General features: G+C 34.7%; 1 protein-coding gene across 1 annotated transcript in view; it reads left to right on the top strand.

The window, feature by feature from the left end:
- LOC111057612 overlaps positions 1 to 27384 on the top strand; it is a 176885-nt gene that overhangs the window by 119252 nt on the left and 30249 nt on the right. The window contains exon 4 of the mRNA XM_039431326.1: positions 7373 to 7552. Coding sequence (XP_039287260.1) covers positions 7373 to 7552 — 180 coding nt within the window. The remainder of the gene's footprint in view (positions 1 to 7372; positions 7553 to 27384) is intronic.

Here is a 27384-nt window from a genome sequence, read left to right as displayed (position 1 = left end):
TAGTCTATGAGTTAATACAAACTAATAATATAAGTAGTCAGATAGTTATTAGAATAGGAAATTACTAAAAACTTGTATTTTCTCATGCAACAGGGCCCTGAGAGTATAGAATGTAATGGAATTATAATATAGAATGTATAGAATTATAGAAGTATAGATGAATAAGGGTTTAGTGGCGGCGAGAAGTCTAAATTTACAAATCAAATCATCGTTTATCGTCATAAAACAGAATATGTTGAGACAACCGTCGTTATTCATTAAAAAAATTACAAAGTTGAATAGAATAGAATAGAATAGAATAGAATATATTTCTAGATCCATAGGCATATTGATGCATAAGATCACGTCAAAAATTGAGATGTTTTATTGTTTTTTAAAATTTAGAATTCATTTCTATGTTTGGTTCCGACATCTGCAGAAACTCATCGACCTCATAAAAAGGATTACTGCATAGCCACCCATACATTACACATTTGAACTCTCTGAGGCTTAAGTTCCTGACCTTGAGGGGTAATTTATTGAAGAGTCGTATACTCATAATCAAATGACTGGATCTCAGTTTTCCAAGTCGAACAAAGGGAACGTCAATGTCATGTCTACGTCTGGTATTGAGTCCATGTATGTTGATTCTGTGCTGATGTTTATGCTTCCCTTTATACGCGTGAACTAGGCTATTGTAGATGTAGAGATTTACAACTGTCAGAATTCTAAGCTCAAGAAAAAGTGGCTTACAGTGGGCAATTCTTCCAGCTCCACTCATAATTCTTATTGCTCTCTTTTGCATTATCAGCACCTCTCCAGTCTTGGTTGCATTGCCCCAGAACATTAAACCATAACTCATAACTGACTGGAACAGTGCAAAATATGTGGATTTTACATATTCAAATGGTACACAGCACATTAAACGCGACAACAGAAAGTTGACTCGAGACAGCCTATCCAGAACTGCATCAATATGAGGAGCCCATGATAAATCCCTATCCACAATCAGACCCAGAAACTTGGCCTTATTGGTCACCAAGGAGTCTCCACTGTACGGTCTTAAACTGAAGACAACCATCTGAGTCTTGGATTGGTTCAAAAGAAAGCCATTTGCTGAGAACCAGTCTGAAGCCTGTTTTGTTGAATTTCTAGCTCTCTCACCAACAGCCAACACATCAGAATCTGAATCAATCAGAGTTGTGTCATCTGCATATATGTAAGTGTTGCTGTCTACATTATTGGGTAGGTCATTTATGGCTATCAAAAATAGCAGGGGTCCCATTATGGAGCCCTGAGGCACTCCACATTCAACATTCACCACAGGGGACCATCTACCATCAACTTCAACAGTCTGTTTTCTGTTACTAAGGTAGGAGCCAATGAAATTTAGAACTGAACCCTCAACACCATAGAAATTAAGTTTTTCAATTAATATTTTGTGATCAACACAGTCGAATGCACGACTTAGGTCACAGAAGGTTCCCCATGCAAACTCCCTTCTCTCAAATGCATTGAGTATGTCAGTTACTAGTGCGTCAATGGCTTCAACTGTGGACCTTCCCTTCCGAAAACCATATTGAGAGCGCGTGAAGATACCAGAGCTTTCAAAAAATGAACTCAACTGCTCTGCCACCAAACTCTCAATCACTTTAGCCAGAACAGGGATAAGCGATATAGGTCGATAGTCTGCTGGATCTTTTCTATTCCCCCTCTTGAAAACCGGACACACACGGGCAATCTTGAGAAAATCAGGAAAAACACCATCTCTTAAACAGGCATTAATGCATAAAGCCAAAGGCTCTGCAACCAAATCACTGATTTCTTTCATTAGAGAGTTAGAGAAACCATACAAATCCCTAGATCTTGAGGGTTTAAGATTCTTAATCACTCTGCACACATCATCCCGTGTGATAAGCCTCCAATGAAAATTTTTAGCAGAGACAGGACAGCTCCTCAGCAACTCCTGAAATGGGATGGAATTCTGCTTTATCCCCTTTCTTATATCCTCAATATATTTACTAAAAAACTGTGCAAAAGTATCAGGCTGAATTGGGGTAATGCTTTGTTTACTTTTCCCAGGCCTCATTTTATTTATAATTGTCCAAGCTGCTTTACACTTATTAGATGAGCTATCAATGACCCGGCCATTGTGGTTCAATTTTTCCATTCTTATTGTCTCCTTGTACCTCCCTCTCAATATTTTATACTCGGACTTTGCAAAATCAGTCCCCAACACTTTATAAGAATCATAGGCTGCCATCACCTTTAAACGCAGTGCAGCTAACTCCCTACTAAACCAAGGTTTGTTCAGATTCTTTGTCTTACAACTGATTGTACCCTTTTTTGTATACTTTTTTGGGCATGCTAAATCAAAATGGTACATCAAAGTATTAAAAAATGTTTGAAAAACTGCAGCCGCTGGAGAGCAAGGAGTGGAGCCAACATCACAGTCCAACAAACTCAACTCCAAACTCCAGTCAATGCGAGATAAACAGCATTTGAAATGTTCAATATTCTCTGCTGAAAGAGATCTGAAAGCTTTCACTGAACTGTCCACATCGTGACTGACATCGATCAAGTTGCACTCCACGATCCATGCAGGAAACCTTAGACAACTCAGAATGTGGCTGCAATAGATCAATGTCAGCAGGAGTAACAGAATAACTGTTGATGATACCAAACAACTCTTCAACTAACCTTAATTTCCCTTTTTTATTCAGATGCAAACCATGAACAGTATGTAGAGACCTGAAGTAAGTCCACAAATTCACAATATTTATTGAGTAATCAGGAAAAGAAACTGGGATATTACGGATTACTCGATTCACCCTTTTGATTGTAACATTAATCATTGAGTCCTCCTTCAGGTCATATCGATAAGGAATAGTTGTGAGAATAAGCTTTGCATTTTTATAACTGTTGACAATTCTCATCAATTTCCCAGTGAATCGGTCAACATAATCCTGAGAAAAGCCATCTGCATCAAAACCATTTGACCCCCCAACCAATACAACATAGTCACCTGGTTCAGTGCTATCAATCTCCTTTTTCAACAACATTTCATCCATTACAATTTCCAGAGGAGCTCCAGGAGCAATATGTGAGAATACCTGTGAATAGCATCTGGTACCAGTAGACAACTTTTCCCTCAAGAGATTATTCAAGCCTCTTCCATGGCTATCGGACCATATTCTAATACTAGCTTCCCTTTTTGGTCTGAGCCGATACTTTCCACTAGTTTGTGGTTCAAAATCTTTCTTCATGCCCTCCAGCCGCGTCAGCACCCCCTTGGCTCTCTCCAACTCATCTCCCAACATGATGATCTGATCCATCATTGAAGTATTCTCCTCAACTAGGAGATGCAATTCTTTCCAGTCCATTCCAAAAGGAAGTTTGTTACAATTCTCTATTACCCCTTCATCATCAGTAATGATTTTTTTTCCCATGCATTCAAAAAGTGTCTGCGAGCTGGTTTCTTTCATTGTAGGCCGGTCAGTAAGCTCCATAATCCGCAGATCGTTAACAATTGACCTATCAATAGCAGCACACCATTGTTCCCTAAGCCTCAGATTCTCCACTACTAGATTATTTCTTTCTATAGTAAGCTTCTCAATCATACTAAAACAACCGCAGCCCTTCTCATTATCATTAAACGAGACTATAGACAAATTCACATTACTCTCACCTTTGGTGAGAGAGTCATAGTTAGAGATATGTTCCCTACATGAAATACTTGGTGTTGAGCAGACTACATTTACAGCCGATCCATCAGCATCAAATGCCTGAGCCTTTGCTGGATGACAGTGATCATTTGGCTCAGACACTATATTTTTTGCCTGTTTATCCGTGGTCATATGAGCTTTACACGATCTATCCAGACATTGAAATTGACTATCACAGTCACACCTACTACACACTACTACATTTAATGTGTGATTGAAAATAAATTAAAAAATGATTAAATGAACTTAATAATGGTAAAGAAATTATAATATTCTTGATTGAAAAAAATTAATTTTAAAATAGTTGGGAAAAATTTTTATCAGATGGATAGATTATCACGGAACTGGATAAATTATCATGTATCAAATTCAAACGTGAACTGAGTTTATTAACATAAGTGAGTATTTGATCTTGGAGAAAACAAATAACAGTTTTTAAGAGTAAATTATGGTTCAACTGTGAATTGAGATTGAACTGAATCGACTAGAACAGGTGACATCAGATACTTGTGGATGAGAAAACTGCGTGAGGTCTACTGTTCAAAGAACTACTAGTATAGTAGAGTATTTCAACACAATGATAATAATAATAATATACAACAAATGTTATTATAAAAATGTATAATTACAGATATAAACATAATAGTATGGACAGATAACATCTATATCACCGATGCAATTCTTATATTTCATGAAAAATTTGTTGAGAATAGTTGAACAAAAAATTATTATAGTATGACACCATTCTGTCGAACGACAAAGTAAGGTTAGCGGTTAGGTTTATCGAGTGGACAGCTGTCATCCGACATTTCCATCAAACTGCAAAAACTAGCCGCAAAGAATGTGTGCTAGTATGCCGCCGTCTGCCGTCTGCGATGGCTTCCTCTAGGAAAGGTCTGCTGAGATGAACCGGTGTCAGTGTCTCATTACTTCCAGGACAGTTCAGCTCATTTGTTGGCTAACGGGTGGCCGACAGACGACCGACAAGGGAAGTGACCGACAATGCCAGTTGTCCGATTGCTCAATGGCAGTTCAACTCGAGTTTAACGTAATCCACGAGTTTAATCGCAATCTTAACTTTTATTTTTTACCTTCCTTGCCCTATTACCATAGGTAAGGAAAGTATTGCGTTCCGAAAAAAATTAAGGTACCCCAATTTCAAAATTTCTATACGTTTCAAGGTCCCCTGAGTACAAAAAAGTGGTTTTTGGGTATTGGTCTGTATGTGTGTGTGTGTGTGTGTGTGTGTGTGTGTGTGTGTGTGTGTGTGTGTGTGTGTGTGTGTGTGTGTGTGTGTGTGTATGAGTGTATGTGCGTCTGTGTACACGATATCTCATCTCCCAATTAACGGATTGACTTGAAATTTGGAACGTAAAGTCCTTACAATATAAGGATCCGACACGAACAATTTCGATCAAATGCGATTCAAGATGGCGGCTAAAATAACGAAAATGTTGTCAAAAACAGGGTTTTTCGCAATTTTCTCGAAAACGGCTCCAACGATTTTGATTATAGTTATACCTAGAATAGTCATCGATAAGCTCTATTAACTGCCACAAGTCCCATATCTGTAAAAATTTCAGGAGCTCCGCCCCATCTATGCAAAGTTTGATTTTAGATTCTATATTATCAGACTTCAGATACAATTCAAACAAATGTTCAGTAACATTTTCACCTAAAATTAAAAATAAGCTCGAAATTGGAGAAAATGTGATTATCGAATTGCAAACTGTTGGCAACTGTTGATTCTATTAAATGATCCACTATGAAGAGATAGCAGACCTCGCCCAAAACTATTCTATTCTCAAATTTTGATAGTGAATAGAATAATATCTTAGTAAAATGAGAGTTTTAAGATGAACAAATTGAAAGACTTGTGGAACTATAGGGTAGACACCTTTTAGGATGAGAAATAAACTTCCAAAATTGTTGTTTTAGAAAATTGTAACCTAAAATTATGATTAGGAGTATAGTAGACTATACACTGACTATGAGTATACAATGTGTATACAATGTCAATGTCAGTATACAATGACTATGATACTCTTGTTAGTTTCTTACCGAAAATTTGTTGCCCTATGTTTTGTCACGTCTTTTCATTCGATTGAACGTTTTTCTCAAGTTCTAAGTCTACAAGGTTTTGTTCATCAACTCTTGTAAAGAAATCTTTTGACTGTATATTATAATTAAGTTTTTAATTGTATACGAAAACTATTTGACTATTCATTTGAACCATGACGGCAGTGACTGAGAACGATTCGACCTGAGCAAATTGAGATATAGCCGGTTGTCTGTGAGCTGTCTGAATCGGTCCATTAGGTTTCCTTCCTTTCTTCTGTGGTCATGGTTCCAGGTCAAGTTCATGTTCAGGTTGTATCGGCTGATTATAGAGGCTGATTATGAGTATCTAGTTGACACTTGTCAACTTGTTGAAACTTGTCAACTTGTTGAAACTTGTCAATTAGTGAACTGTCAACTTGTGTCTGGTACGGCTAGCTACACACATCGATTTTCGTTCATACGATTTTTTTTACCGTCCTTATAAATTCTATTAGATTAGGCAGAGAATTTCAAACAGATTATGTTTGTCAAGTTCCGTTTGATCTGATGGAATTTATAAGGACGGCAAAAAATCGTACGAACAAAAATCGATGTGTGTGTAACTAGCTTAACAGTTTGTGTAAAATATCTCACAACCTTTAGATATGCTCTAGATCACTAATTTTACAGCTATGAAATACTTGAGTAACAGAAGCAAACGTGCTTATTTATTGGAAGAACAAAGATGTAGAATAGAACATGTGAAGTAGAAGAAGAACAATAACACAAGGAGAAGAAGAAATAGACCAAAAATAGAAGAAAAGGAGGAGTATAGGAGACTATAATATCTGGAGTAGGAATAGAATAGAATAACTTTTTTATTTGTTGACGTGGTGAAGTTTGGACAGTAATGTCCACTCTACCACTTAACAACGAGAAAGATATTTTTGAAAAAGAAAAATTAGAAAATAATGGCTCCTTGATAAAAAATACTAGAAAGGAACAAGATAGGCGTTTCCAAAATTTATGTTCCTCATGAATCATGCCCTTTTTCATACTTTGTTTTCCTCAATAATAGAACTGCTCCATCATATCATGAGAACAATAATTGAAAACTATTTTTAATTATTTCGGACCAATAATTGCATGGATGAAATAAGTGACACCAACGCCAGCAAATTCTCCAGTTTAAATGTGGTTTTGTGGAGAATCGAATTGTGGAGGCGGGCTAGTTATTTTGTGTTGGAACCAGTACAAAAGAATTAAATGGAATCTAGAGCTCGCTTCCCACATACGAGAACTGTAATCATTGTAGGAGGCTAAAACAAATAGAACGATTTTCCCAAACCTACGTTCTAATTGGAAATATACAGTATAGTCACATACAGTATACTATGAACTTGTTTCGACAGTGGTAGACATTTGTAGTAAAATTGAATTATTTCGTTCAAGAAATCAGTATCATAATTGAATCTCTAAATTTGCCAATTCGTTATCATTGTAGGTAACATTATTATCACTAGAACATTGTGTGCTGAAAATTTCTAAATTTGCTACATTTTATTTTATATTTCAAATCTATTTGTTCTATTTATTTTAATGAGTTTTTTGTTTTGATTGTGTTTTAGGCGGAACGGGACCGTCTTGCGAAGTCTCAGAAAGAGTTGCAGAAGCGACTGGAAACGCGTGACCAAGAAATGATTGACAAAGAAGAAGAGCTGTTTCTGCAACTCGAAAAAGCCGTTCGTCTCGAAGAGGATTGTGAGAAGGTTAGTTTCAATAAGATTTACAAATATGTTGTGTACTTTACTTGAACAACATTCACTATTATTTCCCTACCTTACAACTAATTACAATACTACCCTCACAACTAACTACTGTTAATACAACTCTTGCAACTAGTATTGTACTGTTTAGTCTCTACTATTTCCTATTTTTCCACTAGTCTACTCTAGAATCTAGCCCAAGATTTTTAAATATTTCATTTTTGTATGATTTACTAGTTAATATTTTCAAATGTTTTAAATCTTTAAAACGGTTTGAGATATTGATGAGCGTTTTTTGCCATTCATTTTCTCTTGAAATTCTGTATAGAAATCACCTTCCCATTAAAAAAAATTAAGTTGGACTCAAAATGGCGGTCCCTAGATGGCTGAAACAAATTTTGAAGCGACAGAAAGGTAGTTTTTTCAATTCTAATAGGATCCCCAATAAAGTTTACTGTCAAATTATACTTGTAAAATGAATATTGAGCTGTTTCTATGATTTTCACCAACTCTGTATACGTGTTATGTCCTCAACCCTATTGAAATTTCTTCCAATACTATCAGCTTATTACCAAACTGTAAAAATATTGTTTATTACAATTATTCTGTTATGACACATTCTTATTCGTATTTTCTACTTTTCTCCCTTGTTCTCATTCATGTTGTAGCTGGAAGGAAAGAAGAAACTACTTCCTTTATTTTCCTATTTTTCTTTGGACACAGACAATTTGTCACAGATTTTATGATGGCGAAAAAGTTGGAGAAACGATTTCTTGTTCTCTGGTGAAAAAGGCAAATAAAAGGAGCCGTTTGCTTTGTGACTATTGGCGGAAGTTTTGATGAATGGAAGAAGTTGGCCAAGTTGTTTGGTGTTCTGAAAGAAATAGATTTTTCCTCCACCTACTATCAAAAGTCTCATTTTACACCCTGGAATCGAATACTAAAGTACTACTTTTCCTCCCATGGGACTAAAAATAATTCCCAGCGGGAAAAACCCATAAGATTAACATGGGAAGAAGTCCGACAACGCCGCGATTGAAGAATGAGGAATGTGGCAACACTGTCGTGGTCGGTAGAGGAAAAGTAAAAGAGCTCTATTTCGATCTTTGGAATATTTTAGCTCTAGGAAATAAGTAGCTCTATTTCGATTGTTAGGTTATGTTCAACCGTTGGTGGATATGAAAAAGTACACACCTCTAACGTCATCGGCATCTCTACGAGAGCGTTCATCTAAAGGTACGTTTTCGTTTATGCGAACTTTTCCGCAGTCGACGACGGCAAGCATTGTTGACATTCATATTGTCCAAATTTCAAGTGTGCTAAAACAGCTGATTAAATAACTTTTTCATTATTTGTCTTTATTAATAAAGAAATAAACATTTTCAATAATATCAAAATATTGCCATTTAAAAGTATAAAAAAGTATAAGCTCAACCTGCTCCATTAAAACATAATTTAACATAATCTTTTAAGTTATGTAGACTGATTGAAATCTACCCAATCTGAGATTCTCTCCCTGTCATGGTCGACGACGGCATTTACGCATAAACGAAAACCCACTTTAACAGAGACGACTGAGCGTGTCTGCACAGAAAACAAGATTGCAGGTTATGTTTTTTCTTGGTTACCTACTAAGATCTTCGAAATCCGCTACCGGTATTGTAGAAGTTATTTTCGTTTTTATAAAATGGAAAGTGAGAGTGATGAGGAGTTTGTTCTAACTCCGCCGAACATTCGACACGAAGCTGAAAATGTAACTGAAAATTTGCTTCCGGAAAAATCAAAGGAACTATACATCAAGCGATATGATTTATTCGTTGAATGGTGCAAGAAGAATTGTGGTGGAACAGTAAGAATTTCAGAAAACGTAATCCTTGTTTACCTCTCACAACAAGCACAGGTATGTAGCCCAAGTTATTTATGGACCATTTATTCAATGTTGAAAGCAACAATTATTGTGAAACACAACATAGACATCAGTAATTTTACGAAAGTGGGTGCTTTTCTGAAAAAGAAAAATGTAGGCTATCAACCTAAGAAGTCTAAAACATTCACCAAAGAGGAGGTAAATAAATTCCTGTTAAATGCTCCAGATGAACAATACTTATTGAAAAAAGTAGCCTTGATTTTTGGTATTTGTGGAGCTTGCCGAATGGGTGAATTGTGCAATATGACTGTTAGTGACATTGAGGACAAAGATTCAATTCTCATAGTTAATGTACCTGATTCTAAAACCAACAAGGGACGTGTTTTCACTGTGATCAATGGCACACAACGAGACATAGACTACTTATATTATTTCAGAAAGTATTTAAATTTAAGACCAAAGACAACAAAATCACCCCGGCTATTTTTAAGTTTTAAAAATGGGAGATGCTACAATCAAGCCATGGGGAAAAATTCCCTGGGAAAAATACCCATGAGTATTGCACAATACTTACAACTTCCCAATCCTAACTTGTATACTGGACACGCTCTAAGGCGGACTTCAGCTACTTTGCTGGTTAATGCTGGAGGAACAATGACCCAGCTTAAAAGACATGGCGGATGGAAGAGTACTACTGTCGCCGAAGGCTATATTGAAGAATCAATTGGAAATAAAATACAAACAGCAAACAGGATTTTGAACCAAACAACAAGCAACATTGATTTAAATCACACTTCATCTGGGCCTATGCCAGTGGCCACAACACACCAGCTTCAATCCAGTTCCAGCGATGTTGATGAAACTTCAACTAGGCCTATGCCAGTGGCTGCTACGCACCAGTTTCAATTCAGTTCCAGCGATGTTGATGAAACTTCAACTAGGCCTATGCCAGTGGCCACAACACACCAGTTTCAATCCAGTTCCAGCGATGTTGATGAAACTTCAACTAGGCCTATGCCAGTGGCCACAACACACCAGCTTCAATCCAGTTCCAGCGATGTTGATCACACTTCAACTAGGCCTATGCCAGTGGCTGCAACGCACCAGTTTCAATCCAGTTCTGTTCTATCAACCCCGAACACGGTCTTTCAAAATTGTGATGGGTGCACAATAACAATAAACAATTACTATCAGAAGTAGGCTTTTACACTATCAACAATCATCTCTATCAACAATCATCATCTATACTATAAACTATAACTATCTATATATAATAGTTAATACGCGACATGGAATTTTGTGACTCATAAGGAAACTATAAACTATCAACTATCAACTATCAACTAGCAACTATCAACAAATTATTATCAGAGGTGAGCTAAATTTTGTTTTTAAAAAAATAGTGTGAAAGCGTGAAGATGTAGTAAAATTATTCATTGTTATAGGTATTGGTGTAGGTGGAGGAAAAATGTTGTGTGCATCACGGGACTAAAGTACTTATTCTCCCTCAGGGAAATTGTCGCCCTCGGCTACGCCATCGGGCGACAACAGTTTCCCTCAGGGAGAAAAAGTTGCACTTTAGTCCCTAGATGCACAAATAACTATTCTGGCATTGAGCAGTCTTTCTTTTACAAAACAAATCGCCGAATCGAGTATTAATCAAATAAGTTATAATCGAAACAAAGTATTAATTATTGAAGTTTCCTAAACACGTCCATTGTTTTCTTTTGAGGTTCATATCATTAGTTGATCTTTGAGAAAACTACTTCATTGACTGACAATCCAATTGAACGACTTGGAATTGTGAAAGCCACTCATTCATTAAAACATTTTCAAAAGTGAATTTTGGTTGTTGAACATCATCATTAATCTCTAGTAAATTGAAAGCTCAATTCAAGCAGCAATATTAACATTTTGGTGTCATTATCAATAATTAAAAGCTTCGAAATCAAGCTGCAGAGTATACAGTGTGAATGAATCCTCCGATTGGCCGTTGGTTCACCTAGCACGGTTCAGCTCTGTCATTGGTCGAGTCATGCCTCTCCCACAATAGGCGAAGCTTTCTAATTACAGCCATGAATCATCGTTCAACAATATATTGTCTCAACCAATGGCAGAGCGTGATAGGCCAACCAGCAGCCAATCATATGAATTCATACATATTGTATACTGAGCTGCTTGGTGTTCAACTATAGTCTGTAAGTTTAAATTGGAAATAATACTAACGTTCCCTGTTCAATCAATGCTGACAGTTTGAATTGAATCTTATCATAGAGATTGATTGATAATACAGTAACTATATTACCCATGGTAATATAGTTACTGTAATTGATAATATCAATAACTGAATATCAATAATTGATAAGATTTATAACTGAAAATATTCTCGAAAATGATTTCGATTAAAAACGTGGTTGTGCTAATTCCAAGTCGTTTTATCCAATTATATGCATATCAATCACAAAATCACCTTTACTTCAACACAGAAAGCCAGTGAAGACAGATTTTTCCCAAATTTCATTCTTAAACAGTACTGAAGTTGTATTGCCTGCACACGTGCTCATTATTCATGTTGGATAAATATTTTATTCATATGACTTATTCCTGATAAATCGGCGTATAGAGTATTTCCATGTTTTAAATTCAAATCTAGATCCCACAACCAAACATTCTCATTTTAAGACCGAGCGAATTCTCGCAACAGCTTCAAAATAATTACAGTGTTTTCACGTTAAATCCCCATAATCTCTGAATTTATAATGCGAATGCATATCTCGTGTAGTAATGCAAGTGCAGTTATTACTGTAAACCACGAATCGTGTGAGAGGGAATGAGATATTATAAAAAGAGATAGAAATTGTATGAGAAGAAGTGCATGTTAGTGAGAAAGAGTGGATATCGAGAGAGAAACAGCGAGTCAAGAAATACAGTGAGAGAGAGAGAGAAAAAGAGAGTGCTATCGAGAGAGAAAGAGAGTCAAGAAATACAGTGAGAGAGTGCTAATTTTTAGTGAGAGAGAGAGAGATAAAGAGAGTGTTAATTTTTAGTGAGAGAGTGATCTGAACCTCACATTACGTGTCGAGATTCAATCTGTTACACCATTTGCTTAGTCATTAGCGATGGATAATCAGTAAAAGATTGACGTTTTAATGCTTCTTGCATGCATATTCCTTGATGAGATAATTTGAGCAGATTCTGTATTTGAAGTTGATTGGTATGATAATAACTTAATAGTTGCTGCATTTCTACGTCTCAATGGTATCGAGCAAATTCTCTGGACAGGAAAAATGAAAATGCATCTCACGACTGTAAAGAAAATATAACATGAATTGAAAAATTAAGTATTATCACTGTCTCAGAGTATTGGCAGAAATATGCCTTGATATTCGAATGTAGAGTATTTTGTACCGCATCTGTATCAAAATTGTTTATAAATTATTTGTTGTATTATTTATTCATTCATTGATACAATTACAAATCATATAAATATGATCGGGAAAGAACAACCGGCATAGCCCAAAACTATTCTGTTCCCAAATTTTGATAAATAACAACATGTCCGAAAAATAGGTTATGTTCTTACTGTGGAAAATTAAATGTTATTTTCTGTTCAAAAATATATATTTTATAAGCTAGACATTTTTAATTAAGAATGAATAAAACACCAAATTATAGTCAAATATTGTTTGTAAATTCGATTATTGAACACTTTGTTGAAACCAGCATATCTTCGGCATTACATCCTTGATCCTCTGACTCGAAAGGCTCAGTATAGTGGAATTGAAAATACAGTATAATCAATTTATTTCAACAATCTTTATTGAGTTGAATGGGTGTTTCATTGTGAATTATTCATCTGATCAATATACTACACATCTTCATATAAACTGCGTTTCAATAACTGATTGAGTTTCAATTTTTGATTGGATTTTGATAAAATATTAAAATCACGTTTTGAATATCGTGGTCGAGTTCCACTGCTTAACTAAGTTGAACTGATCGTCGATACCAAATTTTTTAGGTCAACGATCGCCTCTATCCATTCACTTTTGAAGTGTCGTCCTTGATTTGTTATCGCCTATTGTAAACAATGATATCGTTGTAGCGTATTATTACCGAATTTAGAACTCTCAACGAGTCGCAGTAGTTTGTTCAATACCTTCAGATATCGAAGATGTAGTCAAAATAAATCATATCGGTCTATATTTGGTTGTGCAGCTCGGTTATAGGAAGAAAGGAGAATATAAAACCTGAGATAGAGAGAGTGAGTGAGCGAGAGAGAGAGAGAGAGAGAGAGAGATAAAAAACAGAGAGGGTGGTGGAAAAGAGAGAAATTATTTTAAATTTCAGTGTTAGATGGAGAAGAGAAGTAGAACATGATGAACATGAAAAAGAGAATAGTATGATCATGATCATCGAAGAACAACAATGAAGAAAAGAAGATAGAAAATGGAATGAGATAAGTAAGTGAAGAGGTGGTGAGAGGACGAGGAGAAGTAAAACAAGATGAAGAGGCATTGATTATGATGGAGAAGTACTGTAACACTAGTTATTGTAGAAGAATGGATTTTAATAGACTTCCATAAACGGCCATTTTTCGTTCTATAGTTATAATAACTTTAATATTTCTTTTTATTGTCGAGACTGTTTTTTTAGTTCTAATAACAAATTGTTATTTATGTTTGTATCTTTTTGGAAGTTTGGGAATTAGATCTTATGATACCTTGACACCACTTTATTCATTTTCTTTTATGGATTTAGAGACTGAACTAAATGATCCCATGACATGACTGTGTATATTCTATTTGTTGATATTACGATTGAAGATTGATTGACACATTCACTGGTCCTTGAGAGACAGATGATTGATTGATTGATTGATTGATTGAATGACGGTTTCGACAACTTGAAATATCAACGCGAAGTTATCGAGGTCAGTTATTTTATCCCGGATAAATCCTGCCCAAGATTTATTTCTACATGTTTAGAGTTCCAGAGGTTTCTAGTGAAGTGGGACTACTATTCATGAAAGATTTATAGCTTGCAATTACAATGTAGAAATGCAAGTAAATCATAGATGGTACTTGACCTATACTGAATGCTTCATAGGCACAATACAATGAATAGAAGTGTTTAATTTCGTACTTGATTTTGAATACCTTCATTATTTGAGTAGTAAAGGAATATCCTCATGTTGTTAACTGATTGAATATGAACAATAGAGTACTGCTATAAATGATAATTCATAAATATTCTTTGTATAATAACAATCACCTCTGAATTCATAAGAGCAAAATTAGCATTATATTTTTTTTAATAATCTTATCAGTAGTAATTCAGTAAATGATTTTTAATACGGTATAGCTACTGCTGTAAACTTTCAATAATTGACAGTAATCATATGGTACTCAGTATGATCAATAGTTGATGACAATAAATCAATATAACCAATATAATAACAATATAACCCACAAAACAACTAGTTAATGAACAATTTCACATATCCAGTCGATTACAGCTTACAGTTTGCAAGTTTGCCTCAGCAATAATTAAATTTAGCTAAAATTAGAAACATCGCAAACTCTAAATATAAAAACGAATATCAAGTGCTTTCATTTTGTTTCAAGATAGGTATAATAGTCCAGGCAACGAATGCTCAAAGGTATAGAAGGAAAAGTTAGGAACACAATTTTCAACTTCACAGATCTTTTAAGTAAGAGGATTAACATATCAAAAGTCCTCTTCCCTACCCCCTGTGCTAAAGGGGTGGGTGTGGTTTGAAAGAACCATTTTTCGCATGTATCACGGAAACTATGCTTCTTATGAACATTTGTGTTCTGTGCAAAATTGAAGCTTACTAAATTACCAACAAGTTTTGTCCTTTACATTTTTTCCATATCTCTTTTCCGCTCTTGAAAGTGAGACATTTTTTGAAAAAATTCTTCTGCCTCCATTTTTTCATCTTTTCGGCCTTATAATTTTTGAACGATTGATGAAAAAGCCGTGCTGATTATGAGCTGATAGAGCATCAAATTATCTTCAATTTGATGTATATTTTCACTATTTCACGCATTTCCCTACGACTGTTTTAGTGTTGAGAGTGAAATTTTCTGTTCAGCAACAATAGACCAGTTGACAATGAAATTTGGAGGGAATGTGAGGAACACAATTTTCGACTTCGCAGCTTTGTTGAGCCTTGTTTGGAGGTGAGCATATCAAAAATCCCTACCCCTACATCATGTGCTGAAGGGATGAGGGTGGTTTGAAAGTTGTATTTTCCACTTATTTCTTATATGCTTATATCTCGGAAACAATATGTTCTATTGACATAATAAACTACATAAAAATGAAGCTTAATCAATTTCTTACAAGTTTTGTTTGGTAGAGGTTCCCGATAAATCCTATACTTTTCAAGATATTTATGTTGTAAAGTGATGCATTTTCGAAAACACATTTTTCTTCCACTTTTTCGCTCTTTCAAGTATTGTAACTTATCAACAATTAATTTAACAAGGATGTGCTAATTACGAGATTGTAGAGCATTGAATTATCTTTCATTTCATGTATAATTCTACTATTCCACACATTTTCATACGACTGTTGCAGCAGTTTTAGTTTTGAGTGTCAAATCTCAAGATTTGCAACAATTGACTTTCTCCGAATATCACACTATTCTGTCATTATAAATTATTGGAAGTCTGCTTCAGTATGAACATTTAATTATATTGAGTACCTATTGGAACGTCTGCGGAACTAAACACAGGGACTGTTTCTAAACGTCCTACCAAACAAAGACACTCAAAACTAAAACTGCTACAACAGTCGTATGGGAATGCGTGAAATAGTCGAATTATACATGAAATGAAAGATAATTCAATGCTCTACAATCTCGTAATCAGCACATTCTTGTTACATTAATTGTTGATAAGTTATAATACTTGAAAGAGAGAGAAAGTGGAAGAAAAACTTTTTTTCGAAAATGCATCACTTTAGAACATAAATAGCTCGAAAAGTATACTATTTATCGAAAACCTCTACCAAACAAAACTTGAAGATAATTTATTAAGCTTCATTCTTATGTAGTTTATTATGTCAATAGAACACATTATTTCAGTTTCAGTTTCATTGATTATTCAGTTTTATATATGTTTTGAGTATATTTTCATGTTCTATGAATTGATAAAATAAAATGAGTTGATAGAATGACGGTTCGATTCGAGCCTTAGTCAAGTTTACTTGAAGGTATAAAACTAATTGAAAACTGAAGAAAATTAATATTGAAGTTCCAATCCCAATTTTCAACCCAAATTGAGATGACCTCACCTTCTGGCGTAACTAACAATGATAGTCACCCAAATTAGTTCACCGTGAGTTAATTATTAACTAATTGATGTTGTTCTAACATGCTATACATGTGAGCATCAATTTCAACACGCAAGTTTTACAACTACCGGAAAGGTTGAAAAGATCACAGATCTTGTTGGTCTTTAGCTATTACACTGTAGCAGAGAAAACTGATAAGATTGTTTTATTCTATGATAGTAGTGTCAGCTTCGAACTGTGAATGGGAGTTTGATTCACCACTGAAAAAGCTTGAAATTTTATGTGGATCACGTAGGTATCTGGAAAGGATTTCTGGATTGATCTTGTAACAAATAAAATTGCCCTCCTCCTTCTCTACCGTTCTAGCTCTTGACCCACTTCTATTCTGTGTGATTTTTCTTATTGGTATTTTCCTTCGCTATTGTGATTCGAGAGATCCATTCTACATACTAATGAGGATGTCGGTGTCTTCCAATGTCCCGTTTCATTATTCTTCTTTTTCATTGTGGCTGCCTCACAAAATTGTTTGCAGGTTGAAAATCGATTAAAACTCTACGTGTTTGAGTGGACTGTGTCCTTGGTGCGTTTTTGACAACATTGTTTGCTTGTTGTCGAGAGTTTTATTGTCAGGTTAATCGATTTCGCTTGTTTTCTTGGAGTGTGTGCTGTTTTGATCACATGCTTGTGTAGAGTGCATAAGGACACTTTTCCGAGTGAGTTCGGAGTAATATGTTAGTGTTTATTCAGAGTGACATCAATTTATGACGCGATCCAACTATTTTAGTCAATTCTATATAATTTTAATTTTAGTTCATGGCAATGATACCTTTTCCTGAATCATTCATCTGGAATTCAAATTTAATATCTAACAAAACTCATTTCAATACTTTCATTCAACAAGTTTTTCATGTACAATGTGATATGTTTTTCAAATGTTACTCATATTCATCTTTAAATCATTATTCCTGGACCAAAAATCAAGTGACGAAGCAGTGTGTGACCTCAACCTTTGGACAACATTAACTTTTTTTAAAAAAGTTTCTATTCCTTAAGTTTCATAATGTATCATTGACCAAAGCGAAGCTGAGGTCTTAGTTTCGACTCGATCGGCTTTCGTCTGTTTGTTTGTACCGCAGTTACAGTCGCAGTTATTGTCCGATTTGGATGAAATTTGGTATGCAAGCTCTTTGAAACAAGGCGCAGAAACGTATGTGTAACGATTTTTGATAAAACCTCTGGTTTTTTGTAATATTTAAAAAACCAAACTAACCTCAATCCAGAAAGGATGTGTCTTTGAAGATACAGCGATTCATTGCCATACTTTTTCGCATCTATTGTTACGACACATGGTGGGCGACTCGGTTAGACCGTGGGTCACTCTGTGGGACCCAGGTTCGATTCTCGTTCCTGCCAGATTTATTTTGCAGATAATACTAATATTGTTTTATCTTATTCTTATAATATATCATTATAAAATAAATTATTATGATGAGATAGAATAATGAATTGAATCATCTCATTATTATTATTAAATTGATTTAACAAATTAATTGGATAAATTATTTTTAAAAAAATCGTTATTGTATTGGAATCCAATATTGCAGTTGTAGAGAAAAATGTGTATGTAAAGGTATAAAGGTGATTTTTTTCCTTTTTGTGTAGTTGAGAAGTTGATATTGTGGTAATTATTAACATTAAATTAAAAAGACCAAGAAATTGTCAAAAAACCACAGATTTATTGATACTTAGAAATACTGGTTTCGGTAATTACACCATTGTCAATCTCGGATAAACTCTGATAATGACCGAAACCGGTCTTTCTGAGTATCAATAAATCTGTGGTTTTTTGACAATTTCTTAGTCTTTTTCATTTAAAAGGTATGTATTTGATATGAAAGTACTCCTTGATAAGTCCGGTGTCCCTGGAAACAGTGTCTCTAGCACTTTCAATGGAGAAAATAATAGATGACAAAATCTAAAATAATAGAAAAAAATAATAATCTAAAATAATCAATAATAATCTAAAATAATAATCAAAATAATAGATGGCTAAATCTTCACATTATACTGTACTTACTGTACTGGCCCTTTTCATCAGATTGAAAGTTGTATTCATGAGCGAGGTCTACTGTTCGCAGAACTACTAGTAATGAAGTTTCTATTCTATTCTATATAGCCTATCATATTCTATTCCATCCTATTCTATTCTATCATACAGAGAATTTATACAGATTCAAGACTGTGTGGAAGAAAAAAGCTAGGAATAGAAATCGTTAAACTCGTCACCCCTTTCCTGACCTAATATGACTCTTATTGAACAGGAAACCATTGTTTGATCCTGTTCCAGTCTTGAATAGAATTAGAAGGCTAATGACATAATTTATGCAAATGGAAAGCTCAGTTGGCCCGGAATTCACTTACTGGAAGGGTGCGCATTCTTACTCACCGAGTCGTCACGAACGGTCGAGTCCAGACGAGGAGTACAATCATTAGGTTCGTGACTTTCACCTTTTATAATATCGTGACCAGGAGGTTGGGACTAGATGCAAATCACGTGATTTAAATCACTGCTATTGCCCATGTTGATCATTTTTATTGTTTAATGGTGTTCAACGGTAACTTCCCGCCTATTAAACCACTTTATGACTAGTCGATAACTCTTCCTTTGATTATCTGGTGTTGTATAGATTTTACGGTATCTGTACGACTGTAGACGGACTTTCGTAGACTGTAAAAATTTTGTTCACGAAGCATGCAATAAAGAGAAAAATATAGCTAGTGTATTGGATGGGTACCGTAATTGGAAGGATGTCTGATGAGGCATGGAAATGTCCAACTGTTTTAGTGCCTGAATCTTAATTCTGAACCACCAAAAAATATTTAAATAGTAAAATTAAATTCGTATGGCTTTTTGAGGGTGGGGAGTCCCTTGCAGAAAGGTTCCACCTTGAATAGAAGGATTAGGAGATCATATAATATGTGAACTATAGTGAGGTCCACGTTATAATGGGCAGTGTACGATTGACAATACTGTTGCTGTCCTTTTCTATCATACAACAAAACAGATAGCGCTATATCTCTCTTGCTTTGCAATGTTGTCAGTTTGCTAGAATATTTTATTTTTACTTTTGACAGTGACTGTACAAAAGTAGACCAACAATTCTCAGCCGCCATTTTTTTTCTTCATTCTATCAAAATACTTTGGTACAGTAGTCGTATAATTGATTTAAAATGTATTTTTGAAACAATGAAATAATTTTTAGACATTACCGTATCAGAAACACAAATTAAAATACCTGAAATGACATTTTAAAAGTTGATAACTAACCATCCTAGACTTCATCCATGGTTCGGTTAGCCTACACGTAATTATAGGTTAGACCTACTCGTACCGTTATAAATAATATTGAAAGATTATTTCAGAATAATTTCCAATGAAATTACTTATTTTAAATAGGATTCCTATTTTTCTTTTATTTTTAAAAGAAATTGGAATAGAATAACTTCCAAATAATTTAATTTCTGTTGTTTTGAAATTCAGATTGTTGTATCACAGCTTTTTAAATTAGCCGCCATTTCAGGTTTGCATAAAAATCAAAATTGATCTCAGTTATGAAAGCAAATTATGAAAAATAATTTTTCTTGATAAATTTGACATTAAATTGATTATTTTATCAAGGAAATGATAATTATTATCAGATCAAATTTAATGGGATGAATTGAGTAACAGCTGTGTACACTCAGTGGCAAAATGGAGAGACTTGGCAACGTTTTTCTCCTATCTTTCTTCACTGCCATTATAACGTGGACCTCACTATAGTATTCATGTTTTTATCATCCATTTTTTAAATTATATTAAAGTAAAGAATCGGCTTATACATGAATGACGTACCATCACGTTTGAACTACTGAACTGATTACGTTGAAATTTTACATAAAGACTTTGAATTTACCGAGGTTGGACATAGGCTTATTTTAATTGCTATTGATCAATTAATTGTAACTCAATAATTAAAACAAATTCGTTGAAATTTGTGATTCACAGTTTACGTAACTATAGAAGCCCAACCAAACAGGGCGTAGTCCAAGTGACCCTGTAGCTTCCCGGTCGTGAGTTGATGGGGAGGATATTATTTCATATCGTTTTAGAGAATAGAAAATTATTTGTTGAAAGACTGCCGATTTATGAAGTTACCTCACAATATTATATTATCGTTATTCTAATTCATATTGATTAATTTTTATACTTTGTAAAATTCGTTGAATGATTAGTAATACCGTCATTTAATGTAAATTAGTGTACAAGCCAGTAACCATTGTAAAATACATAACTCTAATCTAATCTAGTTTATTTGATAGCTCGCGCGGTTCATGAATCGAAGGTTGCGGGTTCCAGACCTAACTAATTTTCTTTTATTTTTTTTGCCTGAAATTTTCAACTCTATCCACGCTGTTTTGAACAAAATAATAAAAAATTATTTTATTTTTTATGTTTCCTGTACACAAGGAGATTGCATTTTACAACACCAAATTTTACCCGGTGCAAAGCACGGGTTACCTGCTAGTATCAAATATTATTTGCACTTCACTCTCCATCATCGAAGGTCATTCCATCTTGAATTCTGATCATACCACGTGTACAGAAAAAGAAGAAACGAAACATTTCTTGTGAACTTGTCCCGTCGTTTCTTGTTTCTCCAAATGACGCTACTGATTACATCAACTATGTAATAGATATCAGCCAAGCCCCACAAAAATCTCTTCCAGGAGTGTCATCTTACAAGGGTGTGACTGAAACCAGAGATGAACAAAATATCTATAGTTTTCGTTTCTCTATGCTGAAACCAATCTGCACTATTTTTTCCTTTTACTTGTCCAACTTGTATTGGTATTCAATTCGGCGAACTCTTATTTCTTGTTTCAACTTTTTCTTTTGGATCTTATGTTTGTCATCAGCTTCTTTCTTGTTCAACTCATTGTATTGCTAATCAATACTGTTCGAACTTGTTGTGGCTTACTTTTATCACATATTCACTTGTCTGAGGGTTTATGTATGCGGTTTTCACTTGGTTGTCTTCAAGTGTTGTTGCTTGACAGTGTCTTCCTGTATTCACTTGTTTGTTAAGTCTGTGGAGTGTCTGCGAAGTGTCGGTGTGTGTTACGTGTAATAATGTATTCTGAAGAGGAGGATTCTGATACAGATCTGCCGCAAATGGAGGAAGACGAGGAAGATGAGGATGGCTTGTGTTATGACCATCTTGAGTCGGATTACTTTCTTTTTCTTGTGAGTTGTTTCTCCTCTTGTTAAAAAATATACATTCAATTTGTTAAATGCGTAGTCAAATAGCTAAACTGATGTGTGGGCGAATTCGAATATAATTTTATATTAACTCTACTCTGGAAAATGTGATCGATAGACTGACATTTTTTGACTTATTTGATTCAGTTCTGGCTGATCGCTCTGTTTTTATTTTTAGGTTAACAATTCTGCTCTTTACATTCTATTAAAACATAAGCATACAGATATTGTTTCCTTTTTGGGTGGTGTTATACTGTCAATTATTTTCTATTTATGTGTTCTGTGTGAAACATATCATGATATGAAAATCAAATTCAATATTGAATGAAAAAGACTAAGAAATTGTCAAAAAACCTTTGATTTATTGATAATTAGAAAGACCGGTTTCGGTTATTACACCATTGTCAATCTCTGATAAAGAGGTTTATTCTTAGTCTTTTTCATTCAATATGAATAATTACCACAATATCAACTTCTCAACTACACAAATTCAATATTCTCAATTTTTCTGATATAGATGAGAAAGATGTTACTTGTAAGAATTGAATAATTTCTGATTACTAGTTACTATAGAGCTCATAATACTTCAGCATGTACGGTTTTGATAATAATATCACACCAAATTTCAAATCGTCAAGTTCTAATCTCCCATTTTACTCACATACTAGTATAATAAGGTTTAATACCAGCTAGGAAAACTGTCCAAGTGAAATTTTGTCACTATTTTTTTGTAAGATGGTTCAATGTTTCATATAATTTTCACATTGCTCTCCCTTCTCCTACAATTTCAATAGCATCTAGTTTTCAAGCTATTTTTTCTACTATCCTCTTCTATTCAAAGGGTTGATTTTTAATCCATTCATTTATTGACCGAGCGAAGTGAGGTCTAAGATTCAAGTCGACGGTTTGGCATTTCTCTTAATGTTTAAATGTTTCTATGTTGCGCATTTACGGCGAAACGCGGTAATACATTTTCATGAAATTTGACAGGTATGTTCCTTTTTAAATTGTGCGTCGACGTATATACAAGGTTTTTGGAAATTTTGCATTTCAAGGATAATATAAAAGGAAAAAAGAGCCTCCTTCATATGCCAATATTAGAGTAAAAATCGGACTATAGAAATTATTCATCATAAATCAGCTGGCGAGTGATTACACAGATGTGTGGAGAAGCCAGTCTATTGCTGTATTTCCATAAGGTTTATAGTTTCAATCAGGTACTTGTGGATGAGAATACTGCGTGAGGTCCACTGTTCACAGAACTACTAGTTTATTAATCACCCAAGCCCCAAATTTCTTCACTTCCTGAATTTAGTATTGTATTGTCCTGAGTAAAGTGAATGCAATCTATGGCTGGTTTCATAATTATGTGATGAAAAGTAATAAAAGTTTCTTAAAAAAAGGCCTTTAGTAAAAGAGAATCTATAAAAATATCACAGTAGTCGTATTAATTAATTACACAGCTCGCTAGAGAACTTCTACATTCGTATAAAACAGTGAACAGACACCCAAAATGTGAGTTATCCTAAAAACCCATTATTGAAGTCACGTAGTAGTTGGACCTCGTTTCCTCAATTCACTTCAATTATTATTCCAAGTGCGTACCCTATAATAAAACCTAGCTGGATATCTGAATGCGTTTATGATCCGGGACGGACTACTGCATACTCTGCTACTATTTATCATATTATTTCTTCTCACTATAAACCACCCATGCAATATAGATCGGTATGACAAACACTGTATAGATATGATGACAGTGTATAAACTGCAATTATTCGCCACATTGGGCGATTGGCTGCGAGATGTGATATAATGCTATTGAAGGGGAGGTTGTGCGAATATTGCTTGGGTGTTAAAACTGAGTGACTCATTCTTGGATTGGATGCACCCCTCTGGTGCATTGCTTCTCCCTTATACATGACCGTTGGGAGTACACTTCTGTTTACTTCTTCTTCTTCTTCTTCTTCTTCTTCTTTTTTTTCTTCTTCTTCTTCTTCTTTTTCTTCTTCTTCTTCTTCTTCTTCTTCTTCTTCTTCTCCTCCTCCTCCTCCTTCTTCTTTTTTTACTTCTTCCTTTTCATCCTACTCTCTTTTATTTTTTATTCTCCCTCTCCTGTCCTTCTCTTCACTCATCTATGCCTCCTACTCCTTCCCCCTTTCCACCCTCTTCTACTCCTTTTCCTTTTCCTCCTCCTCGTCCTCTCCTTTTCCTCTTTCTTCTTCCTCTCCTCACCTTTATTCCCTCTCATCTCATTTCTCACCTCTCATATTTTCCTTCTCATCTAATTTTATTCTTCGCTTCCCCTTTTACCTCTTTCCCCATATTCTTCTACTTCTGTCTTCTCCTGCTCCTTCACTTCACATCTTTTTTATTTGCTTCTTCTTCTCTGCCTAACCATTTTATGTACCTATTGTTTTACTTTTCCCTTCCTTTCTTCTTCTTCTTCTTCTTCTTCTTCTTCTTCTTCTCTTCTTCTTCTTCTTCTTCTTCTCTTCTTCTTCTCCTCCCTCATCCTTCTCTTCCTCCTCCTCCTCCTCCTCCTCCTCCTTCTTCTTCACCTTCTTCTACTTCATCTTCTTCCTCTTCTACTCATTTTTGCCATTTCATTGTATTCTTCACATATTTTCGACATTTCAAGAACCCATTTTTTTCGTAAATTCTCCCAATACTATTTCTTTCTCCTAAACACTCTCTTCCTGTGCTTCTACTTGTTCTCTCTCACAAATTCCCTGTCTTTTTTCAACACTTAGTAAAGACGAGAGAGGTAGGGAGAGAGAGGGTAATTTTCGCCCCAACTTCGGGCAGTAAATGACGGAATGCAGTTGTATTCTCCATCTCCGTCTTGATGATGGTAGGGTGCTCTCTCCCTCATTCCAATCCAGTGATTGGCTTAGGGGGGATTAAATCACCCTCCTAGGAATATCTATGGCGTTACGCCTTTTTGTGGACAAGAAAAACGAACTATTCATTCATGAATTGTTTTTGTGTTTACTCTTGTAAATTATAGCCTACTGCTAAATAAGAGGATTTCTTCACATTCATGTACTTCAAGATATCAGCATTATTTTATTTTCCATGTTTCTCTTTTGTTTTTGTATTTTGGCAGATGTGGATTTCTTCCATTAGGCCTATGTGTTCTGAAGGCTTTACTCGATTTTTGCAAGTTTAATTTTCTTTCATTCTATTCGCATTATCATGGCTACTTGACAACTAAAATTCTGATTTTCTCATCCTCGAACCTTCATATACCGGGTGTTTCAAAAAGAATGACCCAATTTTAACAACAACAACAACATTGAAGATAGTGTTTATGTTCCTCCCTTAGCACTTGATATTGAGGAGTTAAAACCCTGGATAACTGATTCAGTTCCTACAGTCCGAGAAAACATCTTGCGAACTGGGATGAATTTGGCTACCGTCTACACCTTTTCCAATTTTATTTCAGAAAGTATCAAGTTAATTTGAGAAAGTATCAATTGTATTTGAGAATTTTCACTTGTAATTGAGAGAATGTCATATTATGTAGATGAGAATAGTCAATTGAATTTGGGAAGTCATCACATGTAATTGAGAGTAGTGAATTGTATTTGAGAAATCGTCAAATGTAAATGAGTAGATATCAATTGAAAATGAGAAAAATTTCCAATTGACATGTCGTGGCTCTTTGTAGCCTACAGAAGCCTACAGGTTTGATTTGAGCAGGAAAGGATACTGTACTACGTACACAGTATATTCCAATTACTACCATAGGCTTTGCATGGGGGCAAATTAATATTTTCAATGGTGAAATTATTTCCCCTGTACTGTTTATGAATGATTAACTAGTATCATTTCTATGTATGTATTGGCAACACGACTTTTTTCTCCAAACATTTTGTGAAATATTGCACTTGATGAAGACAAATTCTCTGTGTTCAAGGCGCAATTGAACTCTATCATCAATAAATTGAATCTCTTGATCAAGCAATTCGGCAATTCCTCAATGGATTTTGCGGCTCGAAAATAATGTTTTATTTAAAAACTAAACGTTTTATAGGAATATGAAATATATTATCATATTATTTTTTATGAGTACAATTATGAAAAATATAAGTACTGGAAGCACTGGTTTTTTAAAATCATTTCCCAATTACAACTGACAACTTCTCGATTTCAAATCGTATGTTCTCAAATTAAAATGATACTTTCTCAAATAAAATTCACTATTCTCAACCACAAGGGATGACTTCTCAAATACAACTGATTATTCTCATTTACATCTGACGTTTTCTCAAATACCAATGACTATTATCAATATTACAATTGATACTTTCTCAAATACAGTTGGAAAAGGTGTAGATGTCGTATGAGCCTCAAAAGGAGGGCACACAGAACACTCTTAATACATCATCATAAACTCGATACTTCTGTGAGTAATTCGATGTAAAATTGGTTTGTGTGCATATTTTTTTTAAAATAAATATAACTTTTTAAAATTGGGTCATTCCATTTTGAAACGCCCGGTACATTTATGGGTTATGGAACATTGATGAGCGATAAACAAATTACAAATTTCAATGTATGAAATAAGATAAGCATTTTGCAACCGTTCAACCATTTTCAAATTTCTGTTTCTCCAACATTGAAAATTGTTCACCACAACACTGTGAACTAAAAATAGTTCTTGTCTGGTATCTTCCAAACTTTTCTGCTTCTCCAACTTCGAAAATTACAACCAAAACTGTAAACTTAAAATAGTTCTTTCCACGGTACACATATTACGCATGAAATATTGCTCTTGTCGTATATTACCACTGCAACAGCCTCCGGCTTTACTATGAACTCAAGTTCGGAACTAGAAGTAAAAGTAGTAAAATTTTCCAAAGCTTCTATCTATGAGTTGTGATGTGACCCTGTTTCACCAGCAATGAGAAACGTGCACTGGACTTAACTATACATACTGATATACACAGCTATAATATAGAGTGACCTGTAATACGTAAGTCATCTCCCATAAAGCATGTCGACAGAGTTTACATTCTAATGGCTGAGATTTTGAACTTGCTTTGCAAAAGTGAAAGTGCCCCCTTGCCCCCTTCACCCAACCTATGAGTCACTGGTCACGTTTGCTTCTTATTCTTGATAGGGCTTCCAATTGCTTCTTCTTCTTCTTCTTCCTTGTCCATATCCTTCCCTCTTCCTTGACCGTTTTCTCACTTTCTCCCAATTGAATCGATTCTATTTTTTTTAATAAAGTATGATGTGTGCTGGAATATTTGAAAAACATTAGGTCATCGATGAAAATTGTGGAATTTTCTCACTTCCTCTGCGATTGAAATTTTTGGAACTTGTGTTGTTTATTTATTGTATGATGTATGAAGCAAGCAAATATAATATTTATAA

The sequence above is a fragment of the Nilaparvata lugens genome, chromosome 6, assembly GCF_014356525.2.
Source record: "Nilaparvata lugens isolate BPH chromosome 6, ASM1435652v1, whole genome shotgun sequence".
NCBI lineage: Eukaryota > Metazoa > Arthropoda > Insecta > Hemiptera > Delphacidae > Nilaparvata > Nilaparvata lugens.
The sequence above is the reverse complement of the archived record's forward strand: the minus strand, read 5'-3'. Positions and strand labels throughout refer to the sequence as shown.